Source organism: Tamandua tetradactyla, chromosome 1 (assembly GCF_023851605.1).
Source record: "Tamandua tetradactyla isolate mTamTet1 chromosome 1, mTamTet1.pri, whole genome shotgun sequence".
Lineage (NCBI taxonomy): Eukaryota > Metazoa > Chordata > Mammalia > Pilosa > Myrmecophagidae > Tamandua > Tamandua tetradactyla.
The window spans coordinates 42,455,580-42,471,523 of record NC_135327.1 but is presented as its reverse complement, the minus strand read 5'-3'; the positions used below and the strand labels follow the sequence as shown (position 1 = coordinate 42,471,523).

The window sequence follows — 15,944 nt, the reverse complement described above, 5'->3', positions numbered from 1 at the left end:
CTTTATTTCTGTGGGGTCAATGGTTATGTCTCCTCTTCCATTTCTGATCTTACTTATTTGCATCCTCTCTCTTCTTCTTTTTGTCAATCTTGCTAAGGGCCCATCAATCTTATTGATTTTCTCATAGAACCAGCTTCTGGTTTTGTTGATTTTCTCAATTGTTTTCATGTTCTCACTTTCATTTATTTCTGTTCTAATCTTCATTATTTCTTTCCTTTTGCCTGCTTTGAGGTTAGTTTGCGGTTCTTTCTCTACTTCTTCCAAGTGGACAGTTAATTCCTCGATTTTTTCCTTTCTTCTTTTTTTGATATAGGCATTTAGGGCAATAAATTTCCCTCTCAGCACTGCCTTTGCTGCATCCCATAAGTTTTGATATGTTGCATTTTCATTTTCATTTGCCTCGAGATATTTACTGATTTCTCTTGTAATTTCTTCCTTGACCCTCTAGTTGTTTAAGAGTGTGTTGTTGAGTCTCCACATATTTGTGACTTTTCTGGCACTCTGCCTATTATTGATTTCCAACTTCATTCCTTTATGACCTACGAAAGTGTTTTGTATGATTTCAATCTTTTTAAATTTATTGAGACTTGCTTTGTGATCCAGTATATGGTCTATCCTTGAGAATGATCCATGAACACTCAAGAAAAAGGTGTATCCTGCTGTTGTGGGATGTCATGTTCTATAAATATCTGTTAAGTTTAGCTCATTTATTGTATTATTCAGCTTCTCTGTTTCTTTATTGATCCTCTGTCTAGATGTTCTGTCCATTGATGAGAGTGTGGAATTGAAGTCTCCAACTATTATGGTAAATGTGTCTATTTCTTTTTTCAGTGTTTGCCTCATGTATTTTGGAGCATTCTGGCTCGGTGCATAAATATTTATGATTGTTATGTCTTCTTGTTGAATTGTTCCTTTTATTAATACATAGTGTCCTTCTTTGTCTCTTTTAACTGTTTTACGTTTGAAGTCTAATTTGTTGGATATTAGTATAGCTACTCCTGCTCTTTTCTGATTGTTATTTGCATGAAATATCTTTTCCCAACCTTTCACTTTCAACCTATGTTTATCCTTGGGTCTAAGATGTGTTTCCTGTAGACAGCATATAGATGGGTCCTGTTTTTAAATCCATTCTGCCAGTCTGTGTCTTTTGATTGGGGAGTTTAATCCAGTAACATTTAGTATTATTACTGTACGGGTAGTACTTTCTTCTACCATTTTGCCTTTTGGATTTTATATGTCATATCTAATTTTTCTTCTTTTTACCTTTACTGATAGTCTTCCTTTCTACACTCTTCTCCACACCTCTCTCTGCTGTCTTCATATCTGTCTCCAGTGCTCCCTTTAGTATTTCTTGCAGAGCTGGTCTCTTGGTCATAAATTCTCTCAGTGATTTTTTTGTCTGAAAATGTTTTAATTTCTCCCTCATTTTTGAAGGACAATTTTGCTGGATATAGAATTCTTGTTGGCAGTTTTTCTCTTTTAGTATCTTAAATATATCATCCCAGTGTCTTCTCGCCTCCATGGTTTCTGCTGAGAAATTAACAGATAGTCTCATTGGCTTTCCTTGTATGTGATAGATTGCTTTTCCCTTGCTGCTTTCAAGATTCTCTCTTTCTCTTTGACCTCTGATATTCTGATTAGTAAGTGTCTTGGAGAACGTCTATTTGGATCTATTCTCTTTGGGGTATGCTGCAGTTCTTGGATCTGTAATTTAAGTCTTTCATAAGAGTTGGGAAATTTTCAGTGATAATTTCCTCCATTAGTTTTTCTCCTCCTTTCCCCTTCTCTTCTCCTTCGGGGACACCCACAACATGTATATTTGTGCATTTCATATTGTCATTCAATTCCCTGAATCCCTGCCCATATTTTTCCATTTTTCCCCTATATTTTCTTTTTCTTGTTGGATTTCAGATGTTCCATCCTCTAGTTCACTAATCCTATCTTCTGCCTCTTGAAATCTAACATTGTAGGTTTCCACTGTTTTTTTTATGTCTTCTACAGTGCCTTTCATTCCCATAAGTTCTGTGATTTGTTTTTTCAGACTTTCAATTTCTTCTTTTTGTTCATTCCTTGCCTTGTTTATGTCCACCCTCAATTCATTGATTTAATTTTTGGTGAGGTTTTCCATGTCTGCTGGTACATGCTGAATTAATTGTTTCAACTCCTGTATTTCATTTGAATTGTTTTTTGTTCCTTTGACTGGGCCATAGCTTCAATTTCCTAGTATGGTTTGTTATTTTTTGCTGGTGTCTAGGCATTTAATTCCCTTAATTAGTTTATTCTGGAGATTGCTTTAGCTTCTTTTACCTAGGGTTTTCTTGCTGGATAAATTTGTTGTCTGTCTGTTCTTTGACATTCAGTTCAGCTTTTTCTGGACCACTAGCTTAGATTTTGTTTACCAGAGGAGAATTTTTCACTTTTTGTTTTCTTGTTTCTTGCCCTGCCTGTATTGTGCCTCCCCCCCCACCCTTAGGGGGTTCTATTTAGGTATTATAGACCCCAGCTGGATTTTCCCAGACCAAATTGGCCTCCTGTCAGGAGGAAAGAGTCACCGGTGTCAGTTTTCCCTGTAGGTGAGACCCAGAAGTTTGAAAGGCTTTCCTGTGAAGTCTCTGGATTCTGTTTTTCTTATTCTGCCCAGTATGTGGTGCTTGTCTGCCTGCAGGTCCCACCAGCATAAGATGATGTGGTACCTTTAACTTTGGCAGACTCTCCCTGCTAGGGGCATGGTGGAGACAGAGGAGAGGTTGTAGGCTGGTTTTAATGGCTTCAAATTACCAAGACCTGGGGTCTGAGTTCCTTGAGGGAAGGATCCACCTGAGTTGGGCCTCACCCCTCCCCTGGGAAAGGCGCTGGCTCCAGACAAGCTCTCAAAGAAGCTTGTTTCTGCCTATGCCTGGGGCAGTTGCAGCCTGAGAAGCCCTGCTGCTGTATCCAAAGGCAGCCAAGCCTCCATAGAAACACAGACACATTTAGCGCCAGGGCAAAAATCAGTGACCTCTGCTTTGGCCAGGTTCACCTGAGCTGGGGGCCTATTTTTAGTAGTAAGAATTTGTGAATTAATCCCACACTTGAAGCTTAGTTGCGCTCAGCCCCTGCTGCTGGTAAAGTCCCTTTCCTTTCCCCTCTGGGAAGCATTTGCTAGACATTTTATGCAGGGTCCTGGCTTTTGTAGGTGGGGCCAAATATAAGCCATGTTCAGATGCTCAGGTGGACTCACTTTCTAGCACAATTAGCTTGGCTGAGACCACAGTTTTGATTTCCACATGGGACATAATGCCTCACACCATGAACAACTTGACATTTATGGAATGTTGCCTCTGGCCAGGCAGTGAGCTAAGCACCTGTACCTAGACCGTCTCATTTAATTCCTTCCATAACTCTGTGAGGTATGAGGGGGGTGCAAGCACGACCCTATTGTATCAGTTACCTACTGCTACAGCAGTTCTGCATACTAACAACCCCAAAACTTAGCAGCTTAAACAACTACCAAGTATGTTCTTGAAATTTGGGGAGTGGATAAGGGAGTGCAGCTCAATTGGTCAGTCCTTCTGGTTTTGGCTGGGCTCCCTCACATGGTCAGCTGTGGGTCAGCCATGTGGCCTCTTTTAGGGCCTTCAGATTGGTCAAGATGTTCTTTCCAACCAGGGAGACATGATTAACCTTGGACTGCTAGCTGGGCATAGTGAAAGAGTGCCAGAAGTCATTTTCAAAATTGTTATTTATTTCCAAGTTTTGGGTCCAGCACTTTCCATGTGTGCTAGCTTGAAAGGATTGTGTACCCTAGAAATTCTATGTTTTAATCCTGATCCATCTCATGGAGGCAGCCATTTCTTTTATCTTTATTCAGTATTATAGGTTGGAAACTTGATTAGACTATCTCCACAGAGATGTGACACACCCAATTGTGGATATTAACCTTCAATTAGAGGAAGATATTACTTCACCCATTCCAGGTGAGTCTTGATTAATTTACTGGAATCCTTTAAAAGAGAAAACATTTTAGAAAAAGCTTCAGAGCCACATGATCCCACACAACCAGAGACCTTTGGAGATGAAGAAGGAAAACACTCCTGGGGAAGTTTCATGAAACAAGAAGCCTGGGGAGAAAGTTAGCAGATGTTGCCATGTCTGCCATGTGCCCTTCCAGTTGAGAGAGAAACCCTTAACGTCATTGGCCTTCTTGAACCAAGGTATCTTTCCCTGGATGCCTTAGACCAGACATTTCTATAACCTTGCTTTAATTTGGACATTTTCACGGCCTTAGAACATATAAACTTGCAACTTAATAAAGTCCCTTTTTTAAAAGCTGTTCTGTTTGTGGTATATTGCATTCCAGTAGCTTGAAGACTAGAATACCATGTCTGTAACCCTGTGCAAGGCATTGGGAATCCCAAAAGGGCTCATCCTAAAGCCATTCACAATTTGGATTTCCCTTCATAGGGTCTCAGTCGAGGTCAGGAACATGGCTGGAGGGCTCAAGTCCTGCCTAGTTTCCAAAGAGGCTTTCTCCATCCTTCCTGCTGGGATCGCCTGGGACTCTAGGTCTGCTTGGTGAGTGGGGCCATCAATTTTACCCCCTAATACTGATCAATGGCTTATGTCATCATTTATGAGCCCATTTCTATCCCATAGTCCCCTGAGGGGATGACACTGGGGTTGAGAGCCCCTCCAGAACCCAGAAGGGTCTGCTGTGACAGTTCCAAATGAGACCTTGGGAAGCTACAGCCTGAGCAACAAGTCTCCCCACCCTGACCCAACATCTGCCAGGTTCCTCCCAATGTCCACTCATGGTTCTTACTTTCAGCCAAGGCCATGATTCTATAATCCAGCTAGGAGGGCAGAGTGACCTTAAATATTCTGCCCGCTGGCAAAGCCACTTGTCAACTCATTGTTGGCAGGAACCAGAATTCCAAGATTGGAATGTTTTGGGGTGAAGGGAAATGGTAGGGCCTGAGAGCCTTCCCTGGGTGTTCTAGTTTGTTAGCTGCCAGAATACAATATACCAGAAACTCAATAGCTTTTAAAAAAGGGAATTTAATAACTTGCAAGTTAACAGTTTTTAGGCTGTGGAAGTGTCCCAATTAAAGCAACTCTATAGAAATGTCCAGTCTAAGGCATCCAGGAAAAGATACCTTGATTCAAGAAGGCCGATGAAGTTCAGGGTTTCTCTCTGAAGTGGAGGGACACATGGCGAACATGGTCAGAGTTTCTCTTTCAGCTGGAAGGGCACAGTGCAAACACAGAGTCATCCCCTAACTTCCTCTCCGGCTCCCCGGGATGCATTTTCCTTCTTTATCTCCAAAAGTCACTGACTGATGGACTCCGCTTTGTGGTTCTACAGCGTTCTCTGTTGTGGCTTTCTCGTGGCTCTGTCATTCTTCTCCGCTCTCTTCAAACTGCCCATTTTCTCTAAAATGTTTCTCTTTTTTGGATTCCAGTAAAGTAATCAAGACCCACTTAGAATGGGTGGTACATCTCCACCTAATCCAGTTCAACACCCATTCTTCAGCAAGTCACATCTCCAGATAGATGATCCAACTAAAGTTTCAAACATACAGTACTGAATAGGAATTAGAAAAAACAGCTGCCCTTAGAAAATGAGACTAGGATTAAAACATGGCTTTTCTAGGGTACATACATCCTTTTGAACCAGCACACTGGTCCTTGTTTTCCCCTCACCCCTGTTTCTGGATATCAGTTGCTCTAAAAGCAAGGAAAAGGCCCCTCCCACTGGCATGTTCTAGTGCTTACCCATGCAGTGCACTCTGCCTGGGACAACCCCAGTCCCCACCCCTACCCCAGCAAAGTCTTCCAACAAGACTCAGGTCATCTCCCCACTGAGCCCTTTCTAATGCCACCAGATGGAGCTGATCAACCTCCCCTGGCTACTGTCAATCAATATTTATAAAGATCTGGCAAATGCCTGGCACATATGTTAAATGAAGTGTTTGTTAAATGAAGACATGGAAATACATATATTTTCCATTACAGAAGTTGAGGCCGGCCAAGGCTTAGCCTTCATTTTAACCACCCCTCCTGAGTCAGGGGCCAGCAAACTACGGCCTGCCCACCACCTGTCTTTGTAAATAAAATTGTATTAGAATAGATACACACATTAGCTTATGCGTTGACTGTGACTCCTTTCCACTACAATGGCAGAGTTGAGAAGTTGCAACAGAGACAACATGGCCCACAAAGCTGAAAGTATTCACTATCTGGCCCTTTCCAGAATAAGTTTGGCGACCCCTGCCCTGAGTTTTTAGATTCTTCATCAACAATGCTATACTGTGTATTTAATGCAAACCTATATGACTGGGAAAAATGGTTTCTGTGGATGTTGCATGTTTAAATGCAACACCCATCCTGTGTGAAAACCTCCTTAACTCCCCGATGATTCCTTGGCCTTTGTCTTGGTCCCTGAGAGCCCCTTGTGGGCTAAGTAGGGGGAGGTGGGGTCGATTTAAATGTGGGATCTCTAAGAGTGGGGACAGGTGAGAAGAGAGCATGTGAGCTCTCTTATGATTAAAGGCCCACCCAGCAAGAGGCCGCCTGTTACTTCTGCAGTCACAAATTCCTTTTGAAGTGGGTTATGAAGTGCTGGCCTCAGGGCTCAGCTCTAGCAAGCCTGCCATTTCATCCAGCTCTTTACACCAAGCTTGCATTGGAGATTACTCAGGAAGGCGCCAGAGAGAAGATAATGAGATCCAATTTATTATGTAAATCTGGGCTGGTTTTAGCAGGCTGTGGGTTTACTAGGGCTTTAGCTGAAGGCACCCCCTAATGTTATTCTGTGGAAATGAACCTACCCGCAGTTCATATCATTTAACAGACAGCTGGCTTCACAGACTGTCTTTACCCAATTTTCTGGGTCCTGTAACAACTGGAAAAAAAAAAAAGCAAGGAGGCAAAATTTACTTGGGAGGAGTGGAGGAAAGAAAGACCACAGCATTTCAGTAGGAAAAATCTGCACACATATCATTGGGGGTGGAAAGCAACTTGACAATATATATTAAGAACTTTTAATGCAGTTAGAGTCTATAACCAAGTCTGCCAAATTATACTAACAAAATGAGCCCTCTATTAGTCAGTTATTGCCACAATCATGCTGTATAACAAACTGCCCTGAAATTCAGTGATTTACATAATAAAGAGTTTTCTTGCACAGTGGTGTCAAGAACTGTGAAGGGGTCTAACATTTTATCCTACCTGTGGTTTAACAAGCTATCCCACTGGTTTGATGGAAGCTGGTAGAAGACATGAGTCTTCTGGGTTAAAGAAAAGGGAAGTTTATTATTCAAGGTGATAGCAGTAGACAAAGCATCGATATTTGCACTAGTTCCTCATGTGCCAGTTTGTACAGGGCAATGCAAATAGGGTCAGATGGTTCCTGCACAGAGAGTGGATTGCGTCATAGAAGATGAATCCTAAGCTTGGGGGAACCAAGTCTTTTATAATGGACAATACACTTGCCTGCTCTGTGCTCCAGAGGGAGAGACTATGACTGTCTTCCAAGGCTGTTTGCTATATAAACAACCTTGAAAAGTGTGGTATATTGAATTATGTATCCAAACAAAAGACATGTCCTTAATCTTAATCTGCATTCCTGTGGATATGTATCCATTTCTAATTTGTACTCTTTGAAGAGGTATTATTATCAATGAAGATGTGGGCTCATTGGTACACAGGCTGTTCTAGGACTCCATTTAGGTGAGGCCCAACTGCATCAGCATGGGCCTTAATCTTTATTACTGGAGGCTTTTATAAACGGATGAAATTCAGATACGGTCATTCTGAGAAAACTAGGGGGAGGAGAAAGGGACATTGCCACATGACTGGAGGCAGAAATGCAAACCAAGGAAGCCCAGGGATTACAGTAAGCCAGCAACAGAATGCTACAGAATTTAGGGACAATGCATGGCCTGGCTGGTGTCTTCATTTTGGACCTCTAGTCCCCAGAACCACGAGCTAATAAATTCATGTTTAAGCCAACCCAGCCTGTGGTATTTGTCATAGTAGCTCTGGCAGACTAAGATGAAAAGAGGCACTTAGAACACTCAGGACAAGAGGCCCTTTGTGTCTTGCTCCCAAAACACACAGAAACACAAGAGACTCAAAGTTGTCTCCCTACAATGGTTTTCAGGTCAGCTGTTGAAGCTGTGAGAATGAACAAACTGCTACACAAAAAACATGGATGAATCTCACAAACATAATTTTGAGCCAATGAAGCTAGTGTAGGGGGCAAGAGAGTCAGTGATGAAGTGTGAGAAACACTTGCCCTCTCATTATTGGTTTTGAAGATGGGAGGGGGCCACCAGCCAAGGAATGTAGGAAGTCTTTAAAATTAAAAAAGGCAGCTGCAGAAGGATGGCAGCCTGCTTACACATTGATTTTAGACCAGTGAGACCCATTTTGGACTTTTGACCTCCAAATCTTGTGTTATTTTAAGCCACCAAGTTTGTATAATTTGTTGCAACAGTAGTAGGAAACTATTTCATACACACACATACCTATAAACATATATTTATGTAAATATAATACTATCTATCTCTGGATATTATCCCAACTCTGGGAAGACAAAGGTATCACGGGTTGCCTCTGAGGAGGAAACTGGTTGGCTGTGGGGCAGGATGGGAGGGAGGCATTTCTCTACCTTATACACCTTAGAATCTCGTGCAACTATTATCCATTGAAAAATAAATCGAAAATTAAAACTTCTGAAGAAAACGCTAAAAATAAAAACTAAACTAAACAATAAATCATTAAAAAAAAAACATGTATTAAGTTCATCCCAATCTAAGTTATAATGGGAAATACCCATGTGGTATTGTGGCTTATATTATCACAAAATTTTTTTTTAAAGTTCCTCTCAACCTCAATCGTAAAACCTCAAATACACAATCCAGAAAGAACCAAATTAAAAAAAAAAAAAATCCAGAGCTGGATGGTTCTTTAAATGCTGCCCCCAGAGATCCTTGAGTCTAACAACCTTCCAGGCTTAGGTTCCTGGGCTGAGTAAGCTGGCCGAGGAACCCTTGGCTGAACTTTGCCACAGAGTGAGGTGTTGAGGTCATCCTCAATTTTCTGAGCCAGGTCATGTGCTGTCTGGCCTCTCGTATTCCTCTTTTGAGTGCTTGCATTGCATCTAGAAGGAAATGGACATAAGACTGAGGGCCCAATTCTCCCCTGTCCTGAAGGCCAGTCTGAGTACCTCCTGGCCCTACGTCCTCAAACCTGTCCCCAAAAGGTCCCCATGACCCCAGCTCTCAGGGGTGGTCCTATACCCTGAGACCTTTTGAAGGGCTCTGTGATTTCAAAATGTTCAACTGCCAATCCTGGCCACCGGTCCTCTGCCTGAGCCTGTGCAATGGGGGCAACGTCTGCATTGTGCTTTTCCAATCCCTTAGTGCCCTGGGAGTCGGGGGGACGGAAGTTTAGGCTCCTCTGAAGTCATCACATGTCAGCAGGGGGATGTTCTGTAGCAACTAATCTCTAGAGACCAGTCTTATCATCATCATCATCATCATCATCATCATCATTGTATCAAAATCATCAAAAATCCTCTATATCCAACAGCGATGGGAGGCTATCTCCCCACCAAGGGCCATGTTAGGTTTTCTCTTAAAAACTCAAAGTGTAATTGAACATTTTTGCATTCTCACAACTCAAAGTATGGGCCCAGACTAGCAGCATCCATAGCCCTGAGAGCCTGTTAAAAATGCAGAATCCCAGGCCCCTCCCAGCCCTCCTGTAACTGAATCTGCATTTTAACAGGCAGGGGTGGGGACAGGGAGATTCAAGTGCACACTGAAGTATGAGAAGCCCTGGCCTAGTTCATCTGCCCTGAGGTGAGGCATTACAAGTACACTTTATACCCCTTTATCCTATTTTTCTCTCTCCTGCCTCCCCTTTGGCACCATCCCTGTGGCCACCTTCAGAGCATTCCTCTCTCACACTGTCTTTTAGATGACCCCACCTGGCTCTCAGTCCTTCTGGCGGCTCCTTCACCTGTTCAGCAAATGTTCCTTGAGTGCCGGCCTGACGGCCCATCTGGGCCAGGGCCACCTGGTAGCAGGTGAGCCGCACCTCCTCCTCCCCGGGCTTCCTCCCTCATGCAGAGGGCGCAGCTCCCTACCTGGGTCTTCCTGAAGCGTCCCTCCCCCCTTGAAGTTGGTGTGTTCATGATGGTGGCCTATTCTATTATGGTTATTATAGCTGTTAAAATAGTGAATGATTTGATGCAGTCTGGCCAGCCCATTTAGCTCTGGACATCAGAACTTCAAATATCATGTGGCATCTCTGCATTAGCTGTTCAGAAGCTCTTTGTCTTAGATCAGGTGTCCCAGAAGCAGACACTGAATTTAGGTGTTGAGTGCAAGTGATTTATTTAGGATATGCTTGTCAGAAAGACTGATGCAGGAGCAAAAGAAGCAGAGCAGGGAAGGGAAAGAAGCTCAGCAAATATATGATTTCAGGCAAAATCCTGCATCTTCAGTCTGATCCATAGGGGAGCTCAGGGGTGTGAGTTTTGCCTCAGAGTTTTCCCAACTCAAGGCAAAGGAACTGGCTGTTGTCCTCCTTCACGCTTTTGCTATGCGCTGCTCTGGGTGGAGGATAACAATCTCCCAAACAGTTCTAGCAACCTGAATGTGTGGGAAAACTTGCTCCAGTAGCTCCAGGGTAGGCCGCCAAGGAAGAATCTCAGGTGTAAGCCCTTGGAAGCACATTCAATGAGGGATGGCCACAGATAGCTAAAGGGAGTTAAGGGAATCTGGGCAGAGGCTAACAGTGTCTGCTATGCTCACTAGTATTTATTATGCTAAATAGACATTAGGTCAAAGGCTTTCAGTGAACGCCTAGCTTGCCAGCTAGAAGGCAGGATTTTCTTTTACATTTCTTGGGAGAGGAACCATCTGTAGGAAGGCTACCATGTTTGAGACTCACAGCAGACATTTTAAAACATTATCTAGTTTAATCTCTAAATTGCCCTAATAGGAAAGTTTCATTAGCTTCATTTTAAGGATGAAAAAAGCTTCAGAGAGATTTAGGAACTTTCCCACAGTCACACAGCCAATAAAGTGTGAAGCTGGGATGTGTACATGAATCTCTCTCTCCTTCCTCAGAATTTGCTTGGAAAATAGAAGACTTTATGGAATCCTCAAAGAGCCTGGAGACTGTCTAATAAATGTGATTTTACAACTAACCACAGTGACCTTTCAGCCTTCCAGCACTGCCCACACTCCCAATGGTTTCAATTCATTTATCTCATCTGGTTCTGGTTTCCCAGAATTGTAGATGTAAAAGATTATAGGGATGTAAGGGTGCGTGGGTGGTTCTGTGGTAGAATTCTCACCTTCCATGCAGGAGACCTGGGTTGATTCCCCGACCATGTACCCCCCACCTCACACAAAAAAAGGGTTACAGGGATGTAAAGAAACACAAGAATTTTTGTAAGCTCCTTTTTACTCCAATTTAAAAAACATTTAAGACAATATTTCCTTTGGGCCAGGTTTTCTCTCCACCAGAAACCCTCCCTTTATCTGCATTTGGTAGTGTGATCCTAGGAATTCGTGATCTTGCTATGCAACTTCCTATTGACTAACAGGACACCAAAGAAATCAATTCCAGAGACTCAGAAAGTAGGTGGTATCATTGCCTGGCGTTGTCACTCAGCCACTCTTGCTTGAGTCTTCGTGGTTTTTGTCTTGGCTTTGCTTCTGGTGGACCTCCACCTGACTTTTCTGTTCACCTTCACGGTGAATGTGCCCAGCAGTGCCTGGTCTCCAACTCCCAACAGTTTTACAGGGAATGGAGGCACAGCTGCAGACTAAGGGACCTAAGGATTGGGATTAAACCAACCTCTAACTTCTTCACCTCTGTTTGCAAAGTGGAAAAACCTGTGAGCCGAAGGGCGGCAGGTCCTGGCCATTTGTGTTGATTTCTTGGATTATATATGTTTTACTCGGCTTGAGTGCCAGGGCCAGGGAGCATGGCAGGGAAAACTTCCTAAGTTCACTTCTGTGCTTTCTTGTTCTCTTCAAGATTTAAACCATGCTGGGGTTGAGATTGAGTACATTGCAGGAGGGGGGGCAAAAAACCAAACCAAAACAAAAACCTTCCCCATGGCAGATAAGCAGGCATGCCAATGGGCTGGGCAGGCTTGGCAGCCCTGCAAGGGTGAGGATGTTGGCTTTTCCACCAATCCCCTGAATCCTCCATCTTTTCCCTTACCTTCCCCATCCTGGGTTCTGCAATTAAGGTCCAGAATTCAGGACTGGCCTGAGCATAAGACCTAAGGTGAGGAGAGATGTGATCCAACTGTGTTCCCCAGTATCCTAAAAGAAGAGAAACCTAAATGTGGCCTTGTGGATAATTTTTCCAAGGCCAAGAGAGAAAAGTGACTTCCGGAGAAGATGGCGGCTTAGTGGGACGCGCGGGTCTTGGTTCCTCCTCCAGAAAAGCAACTAGGGAAGCAGAAACAATGCGAGGCAGCTCCTGGAGTCACGACGGAGACCAAAAAGACAGCGTACCCCATTCTGGAACGGCTGAACGGGCAGAGAGAATCCGCTGCGGTGAGGTACCCGAGGGGCGCGCGTTTTCCCGGCCTGGGCGGCTGGCGACTGGGGTCCCCTCCATGCACGTGGCTCCTCGGTCTGACTGGGAACGTTGGATAGCGGGGCCCTCCCGTCACGCTTGGCGTCTCGGGCCAGCTGGGCAATTTGGACCGGCACTCCCCCAAGCCGCGGCGGCCGGCGACCCCCCCTCCACGCGCGGTTTCCCGGGCCGACTGCACCGCAGACAGACGAGCACCACGAGCGCCACCTACTGGACAGGAAAAGAAAAACAGAGCCCAGAGATTTCACAGAAAAACCTTTCAACCAGCCGGGTCCCACACCCAGGGAAATCTGATCAAATGCCCAGACACCAGCAGAAAATAATGGATGATGCTCAGAAAATTGAAGATATGGCCCAGTCAAAGGAACAAACCAATAGTTCAAATGAGATACAGGAGCTGGGACAACTAATGCTGAATATACGAACAGAAATGGAAAAACTCTTCAAAAACCAAATCAATAAATTGAGGGAGGACATGAAGAAGACATGGGCTGAACAAAAAGAAGAAATAGAAAATCTGAAAAAACAAATCACAGAACTTATGGGAGTGAAGGACAAAGAAGAAAAAATGGAAAAAACAATGGATACCTACAATGGTAGATCTAAAGAGACAGAAGCTACAATTAGTGAACTGGAGGATGGAACATCTGAATTCCAAAAAGAAACAGAAACTATAGGGAAAAGAATGGAAAAACTTGAGCAGGGGATCAGGGAACTGAATGACAATATGAAGCGCACAAATATACGTGTTGTGGGTGTCCCAGAAGGAGAAGAGAAGGGAAAAGGAGGAGAAAAACTAATGGAAGAAATTATCACTGAAAATTTCCCAACTCTTATGAAAGACCTAAATTTACAGATCCAAGAAGTGCAGCGCACCCCAAAGAGAATAGACCCAAATAGGCGTTCTCCAAGACATTTACTAGTTAGAATGTCAGAGGTCAAAGAGAAAGAGAGGATCTTGAAAGCAGCAAGAGAAAAACAATCTGTCACATACAAGGGAAACCCAATAAGACTATGTGTAGATTTCTCAGCAGAAACCATGGAAGCTAGAAGACAGTGGGATGATATATTTAAATTACTAAAAGAGAAAAACTGCCAACCAAGACTCCTATATCCAGCAAAATTGTCCTTCAAAAATGAAGGAGAAATTAAAACATTTATAGACAAAAAGTCACTGAGAGAATTTGTGACCAAGAGACCAGCTCTGCAAGAAATACTAAAGGGAGCACTAGAGTCAGATACGAAAAGACAGAAGAGAGAGGTATGGAGTAAAGTGTAGAAAGAAGGAAAATCAGATATGATATATATAATACAAAAGCCAAAATGGTAGAGGAAAATATTATCCAAACAGTAATAACACTAAAAGTTAATGGACTGAATTTTCCCAATCAAAAGACATAGAATGGCAGAATGGATTACGACCCAGCAATACCACTGCTAGGTATCTACTCAAAGGACTTAAGGGCAAAGACACAGACGGACATTTGCACACCAATGTTTATAGCAGCATTATCTACAATTGCAAAGAGATGGAAATAGCCAAAATGTCCATCAACAGACGAGTGGCTAAACAAACTGTGGCGTATACCTACGATGGAATATTATGCAGCTTTAAGACAGACTAAACTTATGAAGCATGTAATAACATGGATGGACCTAGAGAACATTATGCTGAGTGAGTCTAGCCCAAAACTAAAGGACAAATACTGTATGGTCCCACTGATGTGAACCGACATTCGAGAATCAGCTTGGAATGTATCATTGGTAACAGAGACCAGCAGGAGTTAGAAACAGGGTAAGATAATGGGTAATTGGAGCTGAAGGGATACAGACTGTGCAACAGGACTAGATACAAAAACTCAAAAATGGACAGCACAATAATACCTAAGTGTAATGTAACTAGGTTGGAACACTGAATGAAGCTGCACCTGAAATATGGTTTTTTGTTTGTGTGTTTGTATCTTTTGTTTTTGTTTTTTCTTTTTCCTTTTCATATATATATATTTTTTATTAGTATTATTATTTTAATTCTCTTCTCTGTATTAACATTCTATATCTTTTTCTGCTGTTTTGCTAGTTCTTTTCCTAAATCGATGCAAATGTACTAAGAAATGATGATCATGCATCTATGTGATAATACTAAGAATTACTGAGTGCATGTGTAGAATGGAATGATTTCTAAATGTTGTGTTAATTTCTTTTCTTTTTTTTGATTAATAAAAAAAATTTTAAAAAATTAAAAAAAAAAAAAAAAAAAAGAGAGAAAAGTGAGCATGCAGAACACGCTTTCTCAGAGAGGTTGTTTTCTTTTGCCAAGCTCGGGGGTGGGGTGGGGTGGGGTGGGGGGAGAAGGAGGGTTGTGTACTTACCAAGCCTCGATTATGCACTGGGCTAAGACAGAACAGAGCTGAGCACAGTGTTGGCACAAAGTGGTTGTATTTATTGAACACCTACTATGTGTCCTGCACTGTTTGAAGCATTACTTAAATGAACAAAAAGTAAAATAGCACCATAGTATCTAAACGAATTACAGAGTTTCTAGATTGTAGTGATCAAGAGGTCTGGGATGTTGTTTAATTCTGTTGTGTGGATAGCAATAATAATGATTTGTTTTAATCACTGATCAATTAGACAGCAATATAATTTGTACTTCTCTTCTAGAGCCTGGGCAGGGAAAATACAAGATGAGCCTGAAGCATCTTGTGGTACCAGAGAGTAAAGAAGCTTGAGAATGGGTGGGGACATGTCAAAAGGCTCCGCAATCAACCTGAAAGAGCTCCTAGTTGCCAAATCTGGAAAAATTTAAGCAATAAAATAACAATAATGGTGGATTGTGATTAAAATAATTTATTAAATTATTTAATTTGATTATTAAGAGAGGACCCACAGAAAACCTGAGAATAAAAATAAACCTCCATGAGTCCATATTGAAACAAGTAAATGAGTAAATAAATAAATAGGAGAAAGGACAGTTCTTCTTTACAGAAGAATTCCAATTGGAACAAGGAAGATAGAAAATTGTCTTGAGAAAACTGCAGTAATAATTGTTGCAGGCAAGATTCCTACTAATGGATTCTAGAAGAAGTGGGCAAAGTTTGAGGAGAAACAGGATATATCTCAACTAAATCCTTCAAAATATTCATTAATTACAAAGAGAAAAATAGTAATTTACAGTGGAGAAATCCAGCAGATTCCACCGTGACCAAGTGATCAAAGGAAACACTGCCACCACGAATAAGAAGATACACTGACATGATGTTCCCTTGGTAGGAAGCCCTGAGAAGAACACAGCATCCTGAGAAGACTATATGTTTTGTGGTCTTCCTGCC

The 15,944-nt window shown here is 42.4% G+C and overlaps 1 protein-coding gene across 1 annotated transcript in view; it reads left to right on the top strand.

Annotated features, from left to right (window-relative positions):
* KAT14 (lysine acetyltransferase 14) overlaps nucleotides 1–15,386 on the top strand; it is a 70,185-nt gene extending 54,799 nt beyond the window's left edge. Inside the window, exon 10 of the mRNA XM_077114916.1 lies at nucleotides 15,277–15,386. Coding sequence (XP_076971031.1) covers nucleotides 15,277–15,303 — 27 coding nt within the window. The 3' untranslated portion in view covers nucleotides 15,304–15,386. The remainder of the gene's footprint in view (nucleotides 1–15,276) is intronic.
* Nucleotides 15,387–15,944: the final 558 nt, after the last annotated feature.